The sequence below is a fragment of the Saccostrea cucullata genome, unplaced genomic scaffold, assembly GCF_032062105.1.
Source record: "Saccostrea cucullata isolate Sc308-1 unplaced genomic scaffold, CSIRO_AGI_Scuc_v1 ctg570, whole genome shotgun sequence".
Classification (NCBI taxonomy): Eukaryota; Metazoa; Mollusca; class Bivalvia; order Ostreida; family Ostreidae; genus Saccostrea; species Saccostrea cuccullata.
In genome coordinates this window covers 343,249-364,097 of record NW_026933408.1, presented here as the reverse complement: position 1 = coordinate 364,097, position 20,849 = coordinate 343,249, and the positions used below count along the sequence as shown (strand labels likewise).

Below are 20,849 nucleotides of genomic sequence, written 5' to 3'. Positions count from 1 at the left end.
AAATCTTAATTAGATTAAAAATCTATGCTCCTACTCTAAAGAATAATTTGTAAACTTCTTCACTATTTAGCCTTGACCTTCAAAGCAAAATGGACGACAGAATGGCCACACAGTCTACAACACCCCAAATATGTAAACAGTAGAATATTTCATGGTAAGCTTACGGTAATATGTTTTTAAATATGAAAAATAACTCTGTTTTCCTATGCAATCGCTGATTAATATATGTATTTGGTGTTTTGTTATGGAACGGTATCAAAACAGTGTTTGACAGGCCATCACTCATATGGTTTAAAATATTTAACGATGTTCGATCCTGATATTTAAAGTCTTAAACTTTTTTTGCCAAGTATATTTTTACTTTCTGCATTCATAGCTTAATTAAAATTCAAATAAAAAAAATAATTTCTTTTCGCTACAATACATTTAATATGACCTTTCTGCACTGAAATTTGTGTCTTAATTAAAAATTACATTTTTGACATTTTCCCTTCAATATTTTTATCCAATTAAAGCTTGAAACAAAATGAACTCTAAGTTTGTTTAAAAAAAGACACTTAAAAATTGTGACTAAGAAAAAGTTTCAAATTTTTAATCAATTATTTGGTGCACTAATAAAATATGATTTTTTTTGGCGTTGAAATTTAAATAAGCAAGAAAATTATTTTAATGTCTTAAACTTTTTCTGATTTTAAGCAAATAGGTCAAATTTATCTTGAATATTTAGAAAAGAACATCAAAAGTTGGGGTATATGATGTAAATTTTCAGATATTACTAAAAAAGTGTCAATTTTACGTTAAATTTGGCTCTTTTCCCTGGATTTTGTTGTATTTCTCTCTTTGTCACACTTTGTTGATAGAATTCATAAGAAATAATTTAATAGATATTTCAGAACCAGAATAACACATTTCACTGCAAAAAACAGCTTTGTGTGCAACCAGGATCAAAATCAAAACTAACAATACTTTATAGTTCAAAATGGAAAAACTGATCATTTTCTCCCTTGCCACAAAATATAGTGTGTTAATTCTACTTGAAGGGAATTTAATCGCGGTTTTTTCATTGAATATAGTTAAATTTGCACTCAAGAAATGTTTTGTTAGATTAAAAATGATGCAGAATTTTATAAATAAAGGACTGACCAAAATATGTCAAAATCATTTCCTTAAGGCCAATCAAAAGAATGAAGTACTTGTAAATATTCGTATGTGATCGACCGTTAGTTTTATGGCTTTCTTAATGAAAATTGAAATTACACAATTATACAATTTGCAATTCATTGATTGCAACCAGGTCAGATCTCTTGATGGCTAAATTGTTTTCACCAAGAGTTACTTGATGTGTGATCCCAAGGTCCAAATGCTCATATTCCTTCATTGTTCAACCAGTTTAAAATCTTTATATTTGCTATTTTGAACTAGAAATCATTATTTTTATGAAGTATATAAATTTTTGGACAGTCTAATGAGAAAAAATATTTGATGAAGATTTTCCACCAAATATTTCTGCTATATTTTCTTAAACTTGGTAAGACAAAGAGGGAAAATCACTGTTTTATGCTAATGGGAGGTAACTTTCGCTAAATTCAGGCAACGTCTACAATATAGTGTGTAAATAGCTATATAGCTAAATGTTTTACGGTGTGACCGTTGTGTGAGCGCAGTTGTTCAAAAACACAAAAAATTGATCAGCCACTTCAAACATCAAGCCGCACATTGTTCCTCGTCACACGACGTCACGGAGTTCGTAAGAACAGCCGAGCGTCTGTTTGAAACTATAGACCTAGTGCAATTTGGGTCAAGAAAAATTGCATTATTTTTTGTTTCTTTGAAAGATTTCCAGGAACTAAAAGCTTTTTATGCTTTACGTTATTGTTTATTTATTTATCTATTTCACGGAAGCAACCGACATGACTTAATTAGCATATCGTCAAAATTCGTAAGTTTCCGGTGACGTCCATTTTATCATTTCCGAAGGGCAAGGTGAAGGCCAGTGTTGTTGCATGGGGGTATTTTTTTGAATAAGGTAAAGCAGAAATTTCGTTCTTTCGGTAAGAAAAATCTTTATTTTTTTTACTATTTTTGATTTATTCGCGCAAAGGACATTGGGTAGTGCAAATTTTAATGTTGCACATAAAATTTGGCTAATTAGATTTCAATCCGAATTTCCTCTGTTCTTACACGTTAGTCTATTGAGCTCGCTGCGCTCACTATTAAGCTATTCAGTATAGCTTAATTTAGCTATTTTACTACACTTTTTTCTTAAAGGTGTAATTTTCTCAGTATGTACAAAAAAGTGCACCTTGGTGCAGTGATTATATACAACTTTGAACTCGTCTTAAAATAATGCATGTAAAAATCACTCGTCAAATTACGCCTCCTTGAGAGACTTTGTACGGTAATAGTGTTTTTATATAAAGCAAATAATAACTTCTGTGATATTATATGCAATTATGTTGAACAATATATTGGTATTTGAGTGCAATCATCCTTTTCCTTGCCTCAAGGCACCAAAGGTACAGTTAGTCTGACAGAAATTCTCTTTTTGCTTTAAAGTATTCAAAAGCTGCAAAGTTAGAACTATCTTTGATTTTGGTTGTTGTTTTAATAGTCCATAATACATGTATGAAGAGTCAAATACATGCGAAATTTTGTTTATTTTCAGCAAAAAACATTTTTGTGAAAAACTGTACATAAATAGCTAAATAAAGCTATTTTGAATAGCTTAATAAAGCTATATAGCTATTTAAAGCTATATAGCTAAATCAAGAGATTGTACTGGACCTGTCAACGACACCAAGAACTAGGGTGAAGAAGATTCCACTTTTTTATGCTAAAGAATTGCCACTCTAAATAAAGTAAATTGAAGTTGGTGAAGGAAATTTTAGTTCTCACAGGGACCTATATACTAACAAGTTAGTATATAGGTCCCTGGTTCTCATGAATAAAATATAGATATCTTTTTTTCAGTAATTATAATCATGATAATTTGTGTGTAAATGATTTAATGACCAAAATTTTGGAACGACTTTACTGGTCCCCAGTAAAATGCACTAAATTGTAGTGCCGCTGAAGGCAGCTTCAGCATATATGAGATCATGTGAACAATTGAAAAAAATTTAAAGTATGAGGTTTTTGGCCTAGGTTAAAAGTTTAGTTTTAAACTTGCTTTTAAATGAAGTTTTTACCCTCAATCTCTCACAAAAATTAATAATGATTGACTTAAAAAATCAACAAAAAATAATTGTCAACAGAGAGCCTGTGGCCCATGCTTATTGCCATTGCATTCGTCATGTTTGTACTAAGCCATTTTTCTAAGTAAACAAACCATTGAAATTCTGTTGAAGCTGAATTATGATCTTGCAAACTAACAGAAGCAACTGAATTTCTTAATTTATCCGAAAGAACGAGTCACTAACCCTAATCTCTTAGATTATATGCAAGGACTAAGACATTAATAGACAAATCTCCTTCGCAGCTGTTAGACTATTCCTAATCAGTCAAAAATGTGCAAGGACTAACCCTAATCTCTCAGATGGATGTGAGACTAACCCTAATGAATCAAATATTTGTGCAAGGACTAACCTTAATCTCTAAGGTGAATGCAAGACTAAACTTAACCAGTTGAGTAGTGTGCAAGACTAACCCTTATTAGTTGAGTGACGTAAATGTTGCATCATAGTCCAATGAGTGCGAGGATCTTGTGGATCTGGGTACCAGTAAAGTAAAGTATACCCAAAATTTTAATAGGGCTTTTGCTGTTCCGTCTTCACAAGCAAAGGGTTTCCAATCCACTTCACTCCCCACAAACCCTTAAGCTATCATTTCTCGGGAGGCCAGGTTTTCCATCATAGAATGAACTTGTTAATTTCTCTCTCTCTCTCTTACTATTATCTTTATGAATGATGCCACTTCAGGGCTAAATAATTATCCATTGCATCCTGGTCCAGTAATAGGATGCTATTCTAGTTGAAGCTTGGCTCTCTTGTCCTAGAATTTAGGAAAAATTCTCAAAATGACATTCAGTGCTTTTTATACCTATGGAAAAAAAGGAGTTTTGATTGGTCAATTAATCAGCCTAACTTTTTCTACCAAGTTGTAGTTATGGTTGAGCACATCAGAGCAAGGCTAGGACCAAAGAGATTCACTGGGAAATATTTGCTAGTCAGACAGGATTTCTCCAGCCTGGCAAAGTCATTCTCTCACCAAAATTTCTTTGTAAATTTATAATCAATACTGTGAAGGGAATTTAAGGACAGTTAATGGACATTTTTCATGTATCCCTTTATGCTGGCCTTGAATATATACCTAAGTGGTTCCAGAGAGTCGAATTCTATGAAATACTAATACTAGTAATTATAAACTTTGAACAATTTGTTTACAAAGGAATCATAAAAGTTTATGAAGAAGGAAAAAATGCAAGTCAGTGGTATTAGTTTAATTATACATCTGGTACATTAACAGTTTAAAATTAATACACTTTTTCAGGATCTGGGAGAAGCTTAGCCACCCAGTGTCATGTCGTGGTTTAAGCGAGGAAGGAACGACTCCAAGGCCTCAGGTCAGTCCAGTGATGATTCGGCAGAAGCTCGCTCGCGCGCAGATACAGACCCTCAGACATGCCTGGAAGTCTTTCAGAATCACTGGAAACAGGCCTTATCAATTATCAAAAGAGGGAATGGCTCAACTAACAGTCAAGTGTGCAGTACAGATGAACAAGAAGCAGTTCTGCAGAATGTGGAACAAATGATTAATTTGCTGGTTGGTGAAGTAGGTTTAGACGAAAATGGACAAGGCATGCCCGGTCCTATACTCCATTACCTTCTAGAAGAGGATATCTTTGACCAGTTTTGTAACTGGTGTCATTACAATTCAATGAATGGGGACAAGCTTAAGTGTGAGCAATTACGGATTTTTGAGCAGCTTATTAGTCAATCTCAGCAGCTGCTTCTGATTCACAAGGCCATCATACAGCCTCTACTGAGACTCTTGTACTTGTGTGCTGAGGGGAGTAAGACGAGTGACATCGAGAGTCGTCTAGTTCTGGTGCTTCATCAGCTGTGTGTGTGTATTTCCCAGGAAACCGTCATTCTGGAGAGTTTCTTCAATGCCAGCACAAATCATGGTCCTACTAAATTCCTCATCTTTTCACTCTTAATTCCGTACATACATAGAGAAGGCAAGGTTGGTCAGCAGGCAAGGGATGCTCTGTTATTGATTATGACTATCTCTGCCAGGAATCCCCATATTGGACTCTATATTGCAGAAAACTCCGACTTCTGTCCAGTAAGTAGTGCTTACATGTAAAACTAAAACTATTTTTTTCTCTCTCTTACTTAAATGTTAACAAATTGTCATACTTTTAATTTATATGAAGTATAAATGAAACTAGTTAGCTTTTATCTTGATACAACGTGTCGTTTCATGGACAAGTACTTATCATGGAATTTTTCCTTTTATACTACAGGTTCTTGCGACAGGTTTAAGTGGTTTGTATTCTTCACTTCCAAGAAAAATCCCTGTTTATACGGATGAATGGCATCAATTTTCTCAGGAGGATATTAGCTTGGTCCCTGAACTACAAATGTTTCTCAACTCCCTAGAGTTCTGCAATGCTGTCACACAGGTTTGCTTATTCAAGAGATTCAGATAAGCTGTGAAAAGCAAAACTGCACATACGTTTTGCATTCACTTGTTTTTTGCACTATTTTAAGTATCTTTACTCCTGTAGAGTTGAAGAATGCTGTCCCTTATATATATAAAATCAAAGTACAGTTTTAAACTATCCATTGTCTGTATAACAAAGTAAGCACATGATTCTGTAGTTGTCAGACATTGATATTTCTGATGCTTTGTAGGTCAGTCATCCAGCAATCCGGACTCAGCTGATAAAGTTTATCTACGATGGATTCTTGGTGCCTGTCCTTGGACCAGCACTGCATCAGGTATCCTGCTGTTAATCATAAGTCAGTTTCTAACTTTGTACAGATATATATCCATGTTTATAGTGTTGATGTCAGTTGTGGTCTTTGGTTTCATATCCAGGCCAGTTAAATAAATTATGTGTTTTATGCTCCTTCCATGATGTATAATGTTTTTGCTCAGTTCACTTTTACTTTCCTAATAAGAACTATTATGAATGTTTACTTTTTTTTTTACAGATGACACTTAAAGTGTTTTAAAATTTTGCTGAATTGAGATAATTTGAAACATAATAATAAGTCTCACTATATGACTATTACAGCATAAGACATGTGGATTTATTTAATTTGTTTGTCATTTTTATTATTTCTGTATCCTTTATAGAACACCGTCATATTTTAATCTTTAAACTCTTTACAGACATGTTCTCAATTTAAACATTTTATAATGATAATGCTGTCACCAGTTTATTTGATATAAACTGAAACTCTGCCATATAAATATGAGACAATACATACAAATTAAATATCATACCAAATAAACAGGATAAATGGCTTTCAGTTATTTGATAATTGAAATTTCTGTGTAAAGATTTAATTGAATTTGCAAATGATATTGGAAACTTTTCAGCAAAATAGTAAATTTGATTCATATTTCCTATTTTCTTTGTAAAATTGATTGAATGCCTCAAAACACTAAAGCACTGATTCTCTTTTTGTTAAAGTTTCCATTTTGTATTGTGCGTAAATGGGCATGCCGATCACAGTGGGTCCACCATCCTGTAAGAATGTGTTCTTTATTTCTGGGTCCAATGGCATACCTGATTAGTAGGTCAGAGGCTGCATATTTACCAGGGTGTAAGATCAGGGCCGGGAACAGCAGAAGTTGAATTCCTTCATAATTTTTTTTATACTTTAGTGGGGTGCTTTTGTTAGGATAATGTTTATTTTCTTTAATTTGTGTTTTTAAGATGAATGATGAATCAAAAGTAAGCATACATGTATATTATGTTAAATTTATGTTCATTCTAAATGCACTTCTCCCAACACTACCTGCTTAATCATGCTAATACAGTTTAAGGTCTGAATGTTAATTTCAAATTCCACAAGCTAACACACACATACAAATTTCTGAACCCTACCCAACACTACAGTTTCACATGCTTACATTGACCCATTTCTGCTTCAATGTAAACTCGCAGCTATTGTGAGTAGCGCCCATAGCATATATTTTCCCTGAACATAATAAGAAAATACAATCCAATCTATTTAGGTATTTATTTAAGAAATAAGGTATCATTTTTAAACATCTATCGGGCTATAAATACGGGTTGGTCACGAGATTAAATTCCATTAAGCCCAAAGGGCTTCTTTGATGAATTTAATCTCGTATCAACCGGTATTTATAGCCCGATAGATGTTTTAAAATGATACCTTATAATTTATATTTACATGTGTGACTTATTCATACTTTATATTTGCCTGATTGTGACTTTTAACGTGTGAAATGCGTTATTTTTCAAACCCAACGGCATGTATGTAATCCATTGAACGTGTGTCGACCCTTTATGACGTCACAGAGAAATTAAGTCGAACGTTTATCCAAACGCACATCTATGACCTCTTGACCCCGTACCTGTATTTATACAGTTATAGATATGCATTGCTTTCAGTAGTGTTATATAAAGGAAAACATTTGCAAATGTAAATATATGGCTTATAGAACCTCTGTGGCAGTAGTAGTAACCAGTATTTATTCTTTATAGCATCAATCAGTAAAGATGCATGTCAATATCTGTCAAGTTAATAGAAATATATTTACAACTTGTACAATACATTTGTATTCTATATTTGTGTACATTATTGTACATGTATTATAAGTGTATATGTGATGATGTACGATACACGTTTATCTTATAAAAGACCATTTATAACCTAGCTCTCTTACTTAATCCTGTCATTATTCAATGCACATCACAAATTCACAAAATTCTTCTTGCAAAACAAATTTAACTGATAGCTTATTAACAAGTTTAAAGAAAAGAAAAAAATGCCTTCTTATAATTGGAAAAAAAGCCAGTCTCATTATTTCTCACTCATAAAAATCTAATTACAACAATAAATTTCTCACTGCACTCTGCGTAACATGATCTGCGTAACATGATGTGGTATACTGGGGTGCTAGCAATGTTGATGTTTTGGATACTAACCCATTGTGCCTCTTCCTTTAGGACATTTCGGGGCTTCCGTTGACACTTGTCGATTCACCCATGTTTTCGGTCAGTAAGCTTTTAATTTTTGTCTTCATGTGCATCATGGTCGCCCTTTGCTTCAGCTTTTTGTTTCTTTGTTTTATCATACATGCATGCTTGTTTTATTATGCATTTTACAGAGAAATGGGATGGTTTTATTTTTTCATGTGTTAGTTCGGTTTTATGATTCATGAAAATATGTTTTTTTTTATCTTTAGTTGAAGACGAATGTTGTTTAATAGTAATTTTTCACACTGTGTAGTTTTTCTTCTTTTGGATGTGATTAATTTTTTAATGACAGAAACTTTAAGTATGTTCACATATATATTTGCTCCAATATGCACTTATTATTTTATAAAATTATATACCTGTATTAAGAATAAAAACTCTCATTAACAAATATAGTAATAACAAATTTAATAAGTTTAATTAAACTGTTACACATCTGTTAATATAAAAAATTTTATTTTTTGTGTTACATGGTAACTGATCAAATGAATTAGATCTGTTGCACTACGTAATAACTACATGTATTATTAAGTGTCCTTGTAAGGGTAATAAAATAGATATTGATAAAAATAAAATATTAAAAAGCTGAAATCAATTTTAAATTGGTACAGCATGAAAAAAATTACCATTGTTCAATTATTTTTCCTTTATAAACTTGATGTAAAAAAAAAAATATGATTTCTATTAAAGATTCATATTTAAAAATAGGATTGACATATTGAGAATGCTGCATCTCTTTAACCCTTCTCTAGTATAACGGTCTTTGTCACTGATAAGCTATGCCTGTGTTGTTCCATTAAACTCCCGAAGCCAATTAGAGAGTCCTTTGTTACTGTGCTATTTTTTACCAGCAATGACAAAACTGTTGTAACTGTATTGTATAAGTAAATTGTGACCAAAACTAAAGTAAATCATTATTGTTTTGTAATTATACCTACAAAGAGATTAGTAAATATTTAACAGATTCATAATTCCACTGAAATGATATTATCAGTGTATCCACCTAAATCTTGTGAAAAGAATCACATCATGAAATATATTTTTAGCAGTTGATTGATTTGAGTGTTTGATATAGAGTTGATGCTAGTGAATGTTATAGAAGTATAATTTAATCATTGTAGAACTCAAGAGAGGAGGTTATAGCTGCCACTGCCTACCTAGATTTGTTCCTGAGAAAAACTACAGAGCCCAACCTGCTACGCACTTTTCTTAAGTTTATCCTTATGGAGCAGAATGATGAAATTGTCATTCTGGATTCCCTAATTACTCGTATAAATAGCAGCTCAAAGGTAAGTGATTTTTACATGGGAATAAAATTCAAAGTTAAAAAATAACAGTAATGTACATGTAAGCTAGAAAACTTTTTTTCGAAAAAAATTTTTGCAATTAAAAAAGTGACAACATATGTTAAGATCTAGAGCAGCTACTCATATAAAGATTATATCAGAACTCTTTATTTTGTAGCCACTCTGTGTTGTATCATTGTCACTTTTTAAAACTCTGGTTGACCTAAACTGTGAAGATGTCATGTTCCAGCTTGTCTTCAGGTAATTTACATGCTTAAAACTTTCTGTCTTTCAATGAATGTTTAATTTACATACTGGTGTATTTGATTATTTGATTCTACAATTAACAGGTACCTCATTCCATGTACACATGTCATGGTCAGTCAGCGACGTAATGTCAGTGACCTTGACCTTCACTGTAAAAGTGCAGAACGCTTTCTTTCACTCCGTCCAAATTGCTGCAGAGCTGAATTAATAGGAAAGAAAGGACCTCCCATACAAGAGAAGTAAGTAGCTAATTCCTTTGTAATACAGGGTATATTATACATGTTCAGTATGCCACACTGATGTATTATAAAGACTTATTTTGTACTCTATTTACTGTACTGGTCCTTGACCAGAGAAACTATGCATTTGTAGAATGTGTATTGTCTGTCTTTAAACGATTTTTCAAATCACTACTCGTGCAAGTTTTTGAAAGATTTCAGTAAACCTGGTATGAAAGTTAAGCATCATTTTGTTGAAATAATTATGTTGACTGAAATGTCAAATTTTTAAAAGACTCTTTCTAAGACTTCAAAGAATCTTTAATCATAATGAGATGTTTGAAATGAAAATTGTTGCACAAAAAGATTTCAACTTCAAGCTTAATTTTTAGCCTTTTTCAATTGAATAAAGATTTAAAGAGTTATCCTTCCAAGCTGAGGATCAGATATCCTTTAACTGAAACTTTTAAAATAAGATTATTTAATATATAGTATTGTTTATTTCTGTGTTATTAAAGAAGGAAGCATTGTCATCTCTCAGAGAAATCTGTCAAAGTAAAAAAATGTAACAAGTCCTTGTAGGTTCATTTGAGTAGAGCTAGCAGACTCAGCAGAGTTTTACTGTACTAAACCTGTATACCAGACAAACTTCACTGCAGAGTTTTCTGTTGCATTTTACAACAAATTTTGTCTTCATTTTTTAAAAAAAAATACACACATTGTCTCTGCTGTCTTACAATTTTGAAATGTTCACAGTTTTTGGAATTTAAAAAAATATTACTACTATTTGCTTAATAAGTTTATTTTGCTAGCATATGTCATAAAATGTCAATAATCCATTAATAAGACTTTTATCTGCATGTTGGTGTTTGTTTTTATATATGACGGTATTGTGGCTTTATTATGATACACAAAGGATCCAAGATAGTGGAACAAGCCACTGGTATTGACTGTAATGATACTTAAACAGGAACTGTAACTCTGGTCTCTCAATATGAGCACATAAAGTGGTAGACTAGACAATCAATTAATATGAGAGTAAAATATACATGATGTGAACCTTAGTGTGATATTATGTCACATTTTATGACATAGAAAATAGTGGAAGCTGGGATAAAACAAGACAAATTGAAGCAAATATAGATAGACTTAGATGGAATGTTATAATTAGAGTTAAGGAAGTGCAGATAATAGTCAATAGATATAATGTTAAGGAAGTGCAGATAATAGTCAATAGATATAATGTTAAGGAAGTGCAGATAATAGTCAATAGATATAATGTTAAGGAAGTGCAGATAATAGTCAATAGACATAATGTTAAGGAAGTGCAGATAATAGTCAATAGACATAATGTTAAGGAAGTGCAGATAATAGTCAATAGACATAATGTTAAGGAAGTGCAGATAATAGTCAATAGATATAATGTTAAGGAAGTGCAGATAATAGTCAATAGATGTAATGTTAAGGAAGTGCAGATAATAGTCAATAGACATAATGTTAAGGAAGTGCAGATAATAGTCAATAGATATAATGTTAAGGAAGTGCAGATAATAGTCAATAGATATAATGTTAAGGAAGTGCAGATAATAGTCAATAGATATAATGTTAAGGAAGTGCAGATAATAGTCAATAGACATAATGTTAAGGAAGTGCAGATAATAGTCAATAGACATAATGTTAAGGAAGTGCAGATAATAGTCAATAGACATAATGTTAAGGAAGTGCAGATAATAGTCAATAGATATAATGTTAAGGAAGTGCAGATAATAGTCAATAGATGTAATGTTAAGGAAGTGCAGATAATAGTCAATAGATATAATGTTAAGGAAGTGCAGATAATAGTCAATAGATGTACCCGGTAATGTTAAGGAAGTGCAGATAATAGTCAATAGATATAATGTTAAGGAAGTGCAGATAATTGTCAGGGAGTGTGGCATGTGTGTATGTTTTGTATGTAGATATAACCATAGTGACGCTAACACATCACATCGCCCTAAACATGGCCTGAGTAGTTTTCTCAGAGCAAGAAAAAAGGAGAGGGATTATCAAAAACAGAGGTAAATCTGTTTGTTACTAACACACTAACAACCACATCACAGCCCCTAATTCCCTAGTCGTCATGTTCCATGTCTTTATCCTTTCATTTTACCATAATTCACCTGTAGCTTTATGTAATATGCAAGTATACAATCGTATTTAAAAGAGTCCTTCAAAATTCAAATTTTCAACTTTGATAAACTTCAATTATTCAGTTGATCCTACTGTCATATTATATAGCTAATATCTTTTTAGGAGTAGAAAAAAATATTTTTGATTTTTGAATTTATATGGCATGCGAACAATAATTATATTAAATATAATTGATATTTCTTTTGATTAATGCCATGCTCTTTATGAAGTATAATTAACACCTTTGCATGGTATAAGTACTGTAGAAGTACCTATTTCCGCGTGGTATTAATTTACGCTATGTACGCGATCAAATATTTTCCGCGGACATTTGTCCAAGCGTACTTAATATAAATGTAAGGCATATAGTGAGAATGTAGAAAATCCGCGTAATTTCCTACCCGTGGATTAAACAGAAATTGGGATTCCGCGGAATTATGGCTCCGTGGAAAAAAGTACGTCTACAGTATCTAAACATTTGCAACATCTGTTTTATGAAAGTATGCATGTAAAATATTCAACAACTACAATGCGGATTTATAAGGGGAGCTTCTAATTCATAAAACAGATAAAGTGTTGATTGTATATTCTAAGAATTTGAATTTGTACATTTTAAAGGTCAGCCACTGTAGCTACAGATCAACCAAGTACAGCATTTCCACCAGGGACATTTGGAAGCAAGCTGGAACATTATGAGACTAATTATTATGACTACTTAGAAGAAGCTAGATGTCAGCTTGAGAGTTGTGCCAAAGCCTGCCAGAGATGGGCCTATCCTTACGACGGTCAGTCACCATCAATGAGTGCCTTAGAGGACTTAGCTAACCAGTCAGACTCCAGGCAGGAGAGTTTCTCAGCAGATACAGGACTGTGTAATGGTGGTGCCGGTTCTCTGTTATCAGAAGACCTGAGTGGCTCCGATGTTGGTTCCATGATGAGGTCCTCCGAGGTTGATGAGGTGTTTAGTAATTCTTGCCAGTCCTCTGTTCCTGATTTATCCTACATTCTAAGGAGCTATGATTCAGACAGTTATAAGGCTCATCCAGAAAATCTAAAGGACTTTGTCCAATATCTGGATGAGGTGGCCACTCCACCAGATATGGAAAACAGTTTTGAAGAAAGTTTAGGTTCTTTAGACTTGGTTCTTCATAGTTTTTGTTCCGAAACAGACAGCAGCAGTTTAACTAGTGATACCACACCTGTGACTTGTACTGATTCTAATCTTAGAGATTCTAATAAAGCCAAGTGTGATGGGACAACATTTGAAGTTATAAACACTAAGGATGGGGAAGGGCTGGAACCTTCCAGAGGAAATTCCTCACAAGACACCACCAGCTATGTAGAGATCTCCATGTCAAACTTTGTCAGTGACGTCAACGTTCAGACTGCCCTGTCATCCATGCCACACAGGGTGTCTGTGAACTCGGTTGACACGGTTACGGATTGTAAATCCTCGCGGGATGAATCAGCCGTAAAGTCTGTTAGTTTTAATTTAACGGATTCTTCTATGCAAAATACCACCACTGTGCCTGCTGTGTCAAATTTGGAAAAGCTAGCACCAAATATTGGTAAGAAAAATAGATCACTTAATTAGGATAATAATCAAATACTAGTATAATTATGATGTCACTGCAACTCTGGTTGCAACATATTTTTGTGCTACATTATATGTCAATATTTTATCACAAGTAGGTCTTATACAGTTTGCTTTCATTGATATATATACCACTGCTTGGACATAACTTTCATAAAATTCAAATTATAATTCATGATTGTAAATAACTGAAGTTAGTCAGCAATACAGTTCAAGTTTGGGCAAGTTCAAAGTCATTTGAAGAAAAAGAACTACAAACTGAATAAGTCATGACTTGTCCATAACCTTCTAATTAAGAAATATTGGAAGTCTATGCTTTAGGCATAGATTATGTGTAAATTGAGGATGTTTCACAACCTTGAGTTGACCCAACGTCATTTTTCCATGTTCAAGGTCAACAACAGAAAAAAATTACTAATAATATATTTAGCTCACTTACTGTTGAAATTTTTAAAAGCTTACAAACTTTGAATAACATCAAGAATATAACTTTCAAATTGCTTTTGATTAGAATATAAAAATTGATTGTTTTTTTCTAGTTTTCTTAATATATATACATTTTTAAAGGGGGAAAAAATGCTTGAGTCTGTCTTATTTACAGGCCCCTTTCTGATGGCCCTCTTTTCCAAGCTGGATGGAATGATGCAGAACAGCCTCCCTGTGAACCTCCTGCTCACGGGCCTCATAGCCCGCCTGGCTTCCTATCCCCAGCCTCTTCTTAGGTCTTTCTTACTTAGTCATAATCTTGTATTCCAACCCACAGTCAAATCCCTTCTTCAGGTATATATGTCTTGTTTGTTTGATGTACATGTATTTGCATATTGAGTAAGCACAAAAGTACATGCATTTGAAAGTCTTTGATATAGAATACAGTTCTCACATGTATGTATACAACATTCTTACACACTATTCATACCTCACATCTGTGCTTATAGAGTATTTTGTAAGCTTGTAGAGCTACTGGACGTATTTTGAAAATGATTGCCATCAGGCTTGGGGTCAATTACTTTGAAATGTAATTAATTACTTTCAAATACATTGATAATTTTGTCAATTACTTGCAATTACAATTACATTGATTTTTTCAAATGTAATTAATTACTTTCAATTACTTTGACAAATGTAATTAAATACATTTCAATTACTCTTTTATTTTCATAAAAAAAAATAAAGATTTTTTTAAGTAAGATTTTTTCTATAGCGATCAAATTCGAACTTTCATTCAGTGTTTTTGTTCTTGGGTATGATAGGGGTTCACACCTGGTCAAAATTAGTATTTTACCTTTACCTTATAATGAGTGTGACACACTGTATAAACAAATAAAACATTATGAGACAATTAATTATTGTACAAACACAAGCCCATGCTACACCAGTATGGTGTATGGCAAGATCTTTTTTGTTACTTTCTCAAATCCATTTTTTTGAAGGAAATGAATAATATCTATCACAATTCCATTCATTATTATCTATCTTAAAATGAATAGAATACAGGTAAATCTAAAAGGGGATGTAGTTAGTCTAATTGCTGTAAAATAAATTAACTATCACTAAACAATCATTGTTATTTGGAAGTGGGAATAGGGAGAACTAAGATTTATAAAACATGGGAATAAGTAATATAAAACCACCAGTATAAAACTATGTATCAGTATAAGAGACCTTTTTTAAATATAAACTTTCATTTTGAAAAAAAGTAATTGAAATGTAATTGAAAAGTAATTTAAAATACATGACCTTTTTTGAAATGTATTTAAATACATTCAATTACTTGTAATTGCAGGCAAGCTTAAATACAAATTACTTCCAATTACTTTGAAAAATGTAATTAATTACACTCAATTACAATTACTTTATTCAATTACCCCATCCCTGATTGCCATACATTTAGATCTGTGTAAAGCTGTATGTTTGAATGTCTGTAATTATAACTAAATCTCTCTGCCAACTTTTCACATTCTTATCTTCTATTCAAGAACCTCAGAATGAATTTAAACCAATCTTGCCATAACTCATCTGTAGGTAAAGGAGATTCAAGGTTGATACTAAAGAATTAGATAAAATGGATGGGGTCATTTAAAGTCATACACGCTATATAAATGCCGAATTTGGTGTGAAACAAAATGATTAATGATTTGAAACACATGAAGTGTAATTAAAAAATAATACTTTCAACAAAATTTTACTATAGACGTCGTTGTAATAACAAAACAATTAAGCAATATCTATCAATTGAAAATTCAGTCTTTTCATGAATATTGATGAAGGACGTGCGTAAACAGTAGGCCTATATATAGACACGCATGTCCACGGGAAATCACAGACAACAGGTATGTTGCAACAATTATTAATAAAAGGTTAATATGCGTCATAACAGAGTAGACGGTTGATACTGATTACGTAAAAAGATGAGTATCATTAAGAGTAAGACACTTGCCATCCACATCAAAAGTGAGTAGTATCTCAAACGGCCTACCTTGTTTTCTTCACTCCGTGTGTGTTTATCAATCTAAAAGTAGCGACTGCATCACGTGATGGATTTATTTAAAAATAGCCATTTTTCTTTCCTTGCAGGATAATAAAAAATAATTATTTGATAACTTTATAACACGTTTAATTTTAATGGTGCAATTTACAGTATTTTCATAACTTTTATTGGTAAACAAAATATATAAATTTCCAATCTTATTTAAACTGGCGCAAGTTATAGCGTGTATACTTTTAAAAAAAAAACATCTCCAGAAGAACCAGTAGGCCACACCCCCAGAATAGTCAAAACTTGTATGAAATCTTCCTTGAGAAGTGTAGAGTCAAGTTTCTTCTAATTATTGCTTCTGATGGTTGGGCTGCAGTATGGGGCTAGGACAAATCAATATCATCAGAGAATCTCAGAAACAGCCAGAGGAAAGTTAGTCCTGCTGCTTCACTTACCATACTTACCCTAATAGTTAAGGTTTTAATTTTTTTTTTTTATTATTTTTAAGAACAGTTGTACAACATACATGTACATTAATTTTGTTTTGAATAAAGATTGAACCATCAGGACAGGGGCCCATTTTACAAAAGAACTGACAACTAAAACCAAAAATTCAGTTAATTGTACAATTTTCCAAAATTAATCATAATGATTCTGTTTAAAATTGCCAGTGTAAAAATATCTTGTAATATTCCATTTAGAGAGATAAAAATTATTTTCAAGATGTGTTAATACATAATATCACAAGTACCTCGCAGTTATCTATCTTACTACCACTCTTTTGTGGGGGTGGGGGGGGGGGGGGGGTCGAGAAAGTTCGAAATCTCGCAAGATTTTTGGGGCAAATGACATTGTTTACAATAGTGACAATAGAATGATTCGAACAATTTTATGCCGAAAGTACAATGTCTTGCCAAGAATTGAACTCCAAATAGAAGATTGTCAAATAAGGAAAGTTAAGAATATTTTATCAGCTTTAAAATGTGATGATTTTCAATGAAAATTTAATGAGAAAAGTCCGCTCAGTTAAAAATATCGTTAAAAATGTAATATTTTAGGATTAGCTCCTCTCAAAAATTGATTAGGCTGGTTCAGCGATTGTTTAGCAAGGTATTCCACTGGGATTTTTTACTTATCTGTCCTTATAAATTCTACAATGGTCGATCTTGCATTGTATTCAGTATAGCACATTTGCCCCAATCCAACAGATGTTTCTAACCTCCATCGCGAAAGAGTTCTGCTAAGTTAAGTAATCGTGATATCAAGTATTAGAATTCGTATAAAGAATCAAATTTTGGTGTTAAGTCGTAAGTTATTTTGTAAAGCAGACCCCAGGTTCTTCCCACACAAGGGAGTCAAAATTAAGTATCATAATATAATGGGAAATGTTAAGATAGAAAAAGTTGCAACTGATTCATTATGTTAACATCTCTATGTAAGGATAGAATTAAAGTTAAAAGTGACTTTAAAGAGGTTTTAAGGATTTATAAGTACATACATGTTCATATATCAGTATTCAAAATTTGACCGTAGGAGTATGTTAGTCTGACTCTTCAGCATTGTGGTCCTTGGGTCTCTTGCTACTCCAATGAAATACTCAAATTCAGTATTAATTTACTTTGCAAGTTAACCTGTTAATGAATTGAATGTTTTATATATTACCTGCATGGCAGTATGCTTAAAGATTTATTTGTTCAGGAAAATAAATTTTGGTATATCTTAATGCTTACTATACATAAAGCATATTCAGTACCTTTCTGAATGACCATAATTATACAAATTAAACTTTGTCATGCATTCAACTCAATGCTGTCTTTGAATGTCTGCCAAGCAATATAACTGATCACTCTTACCCCCACCCAATCCTTAATTCTGCCTGATTGACTGCTGTAATGCTTGACAAACTCTAAAGTTTTGGCTTGGTATTAGGTGCTGACTTCACTAAAACAGAAGGTGGATCATTTTGCTTACACTGTGCCAAACTTTGATGGACTCCTTCTCCGAGCCAAGCGGACACTTATAGCCCGAGAGGAGGAATGGAGGCTAGGGTGTGTCACAATAAGTCCCTATAGGATAAACACTGTCAGTCCCGTCAAAGCCAGACCTGTGGCAGAAAACAATAATAAAGGTACGTACAGACTCCAACATGTCACATTGGCAGAAAACAATAATAAAGGTACGTACAGACTCCAACATGTCACAATACAGACTCCCACATGTCACAATGGCAGAAAACAATAATAAAGGTACGTACAGACTCCAACATGTCACAATACAGACTCCAACATGTCACAATGGCAGAAAACAATAATAAAGGTATGTCCTGCATAATTATTGAGGAAAAGTTTTTGAAAAAATTCTTATTTGTATTTCTGTTTTCCAGACAAAAGGAAGTCCAGTTTAGCGGAGTTTTTCTCTCGCCGATCTCCAGATAAAAGAGCAACTAAAAAGGGCCCTCAACTGCAGGTTCTCCAGGGAGCAAAGGGATTCCGATACATTAATTACCAGAACAGACCTCACGAAATATCTCAGAACCCCATGGATGCCCCCAAAATTAGAAATGCAGTGTTCTGTGCTGTGATATTGGAGGAATTTGTGAAGGAACTGGCAGCTTACAGCCAGGAGCAGGCTGTTTTGGCTCACTCTGAAATCTGACCCCAGGCTACAGTGATATTGTTTTTGTAAACTGTTAATGTCCACACATTTCTCTCTCTCTTTCTAGAGCACATATCAAATGAATCCAATTCAGTTATTTTGTATAATTAGACTAGAGTAAGCTATGATAATGCTAGCAAAATTTTTATCATCTCAGTTTGTATTATATTTTTTGTGATATTAAAGGCATAGGATCCAAGGCCTTGGAGTAAATTTTTCATTATTATATAAGTAATTATTTTGAAAATTAACCATTTTTTAAATTTATTATGGGCTTCATTTATAATGATATTATTCCTAGAATATATCCAGGTGTAGTGAGTATATCAACATACGTGTATATCTCTTACCTTACGTTGGTGCTCAGAAATGTTCACACTGGTATCTCGAGTTTCTAAAAATCTACCACAGCTTTGAATTTAAGATCTAACCAAAGATAAATTTCTTTAAACTGAAAATATGTTTTAGTTTTATTGATTACAGATTCTTATTTTGTACTGCATTTTCTTTTAATGTTGACATATTTTCTTCCCCTCAGTGTTTTATGGATGTTTTACAGGCAAGATGAAATCTTGTGCTTTGTTTTAATGTTTATCGATGTACACAAAGTATTTTTATACAAGTGGTATACATGTACCTATATAATTATAAATGTTAAACACTATGCATATTATTGTATTTACTGGCTTATTGCTACACAGCTTGATATCCCTACAGAAAATGTTGATTTTGGTTTAAGGAAATATTGTTGTCCTAATAATAAGGTTGTGAAGAGCCAGTTGTATTTCAGAATACTCATTTTGCTTGTAATGGAGGTTATATATTTGTTAACTTTAATAACATTTATAAGGATTTTTTTTTCAAGTTTATTAAAGCTGAACACGATTCAAAAATCTTTTTCTGCCATATTTCTTTCCATTAGTTTTTATTCCTAGAGCCCCTATATTAATTCTTTCATTTGGTCATGGTTCATTATTTTTGGCATTCCAGTTTTCACCTGTTTTGATGTATCTGAAATTGCCATTGTTAGATACTGTTAATGACAAAAAATACTGCATGCATCTTTCACCATGGAGAAAAATTACCAAAGAAACATGACATCAATTGCACAGAGTCAAATATATGTTAAGTGTAAAGCTTTCAGTAGTTATTGAGTGAAGAGATAAATATAACAATTTGATGAGGCTGTTTTAAAATTAGATGTATTTCCAATAGGTTATTTTTCCAATGATGAAATTTGTAGCAGAAACTTCAAGTTATTGAACAGTGAAAAATCATCTCCCTACTCCCCTAATTTAAAAAACATGGCCACTTGTCATCCAACCCAAGAGGCTGCCACCAAAAGGGGCAAATTGGTGTATCAAATGCAGAGGGTATACCCCATGTTAATTTCTGAGATCGGAAAACTAATATGGAATGGCTAGGTATGATTCTTGTTCAGCTTTAACATTTAAAATGAAAGAAAAACTTGCGTAAGTAAGATTATGTAGTATTTTACAAAGTAATATGTATCGTGGTTGGGTACAGATTCATTATAAACAGGTGCACATTTATTAATAAACATTTTTTACTGTTCAAAATATGCTTTATATACATGTAGTTTGCTCTATTTAACATATTGAAATTTTACATGTTGAAAAGATAAACTTGTTAAAAGGTTTAAAGAATTGCAATGTAAATGACAAATTTTATTGCCTTCAAATCATGCTTGTCAGAAATCAGGTCAATTTCTAGTCAATTTTCTATGTTTAGCAAGAATTTCATTTGAATTCTCATGATTTCCATGGAAACTGAATTGGAATGTTGTTACTGTTGTTCCTATGGAGATTGTTGTTATACGCTGCAACTGAGGAATCATTTTATTTGTGAGGGCCAATATTCTTTATCTGCAATTATTTTTTAGGTTCATTTGGATGTTATTTGTTTTGGGTGTACGTCTCATTATGAAAGAAACAGTATACATTGTAATGTCAATTATATTGGTTAAGGCTTCAAACTTTTA

General features: G+C 32.5%; 1 protein-coding gene across 5 annotated transcripts; it reads left to right on the top strand.

The window, feature by feature from the left end:
• The first annotated feature begins 87 nt into the window (after positions 1–87).
• Positions 88–19,959, top strand: LOC134238226 (FHF complex subunit HOOK-interacting protein 1B-like). 5 transcript variants are annotated; one of them, XM_062720342.1, is made up of 14 exons: positions 88–154; positions 4,489–5,286; positions 5,468–5,626; positions 5,859–5,945; positions 6,893–6,910; positions 8,153–8,200; positions 9,304–9,471; positions 9,647–9,729; positions 9,819–9,974; positions 11,912–12,010; positions 12,741–13,690; positions 14,318–14,496; positions 18,122–18,320; positions 18,576–19,959. In XM_062720342.1, exons 2-14 carry the CDS (start codon positions 4,519–4,521, stop codon positions 18,845–18,847), a joined length of 3,186 nt encoding a protein of 1,061 aa, XP_062576326.1. In that variant the 5' UTR covers positions 88–154; positions 4,489–4,518; the 3' UTR covers positions 18,848–19,959. The 5 variants fall into 5 exon arrangements, with proteins under 5 accessions (XP_062576326.1, XP_062576327.1, XP_062576328.1 ...); XM_062720343.1 differs by lacking the exon at positions 6,893–6,910; XM_062720344.1 differs by lacking the exon at positions 8,153–8,200.
• The last annotated feature ends 890 nt before the right edge of the window (positions 19,960–20,849 follow it).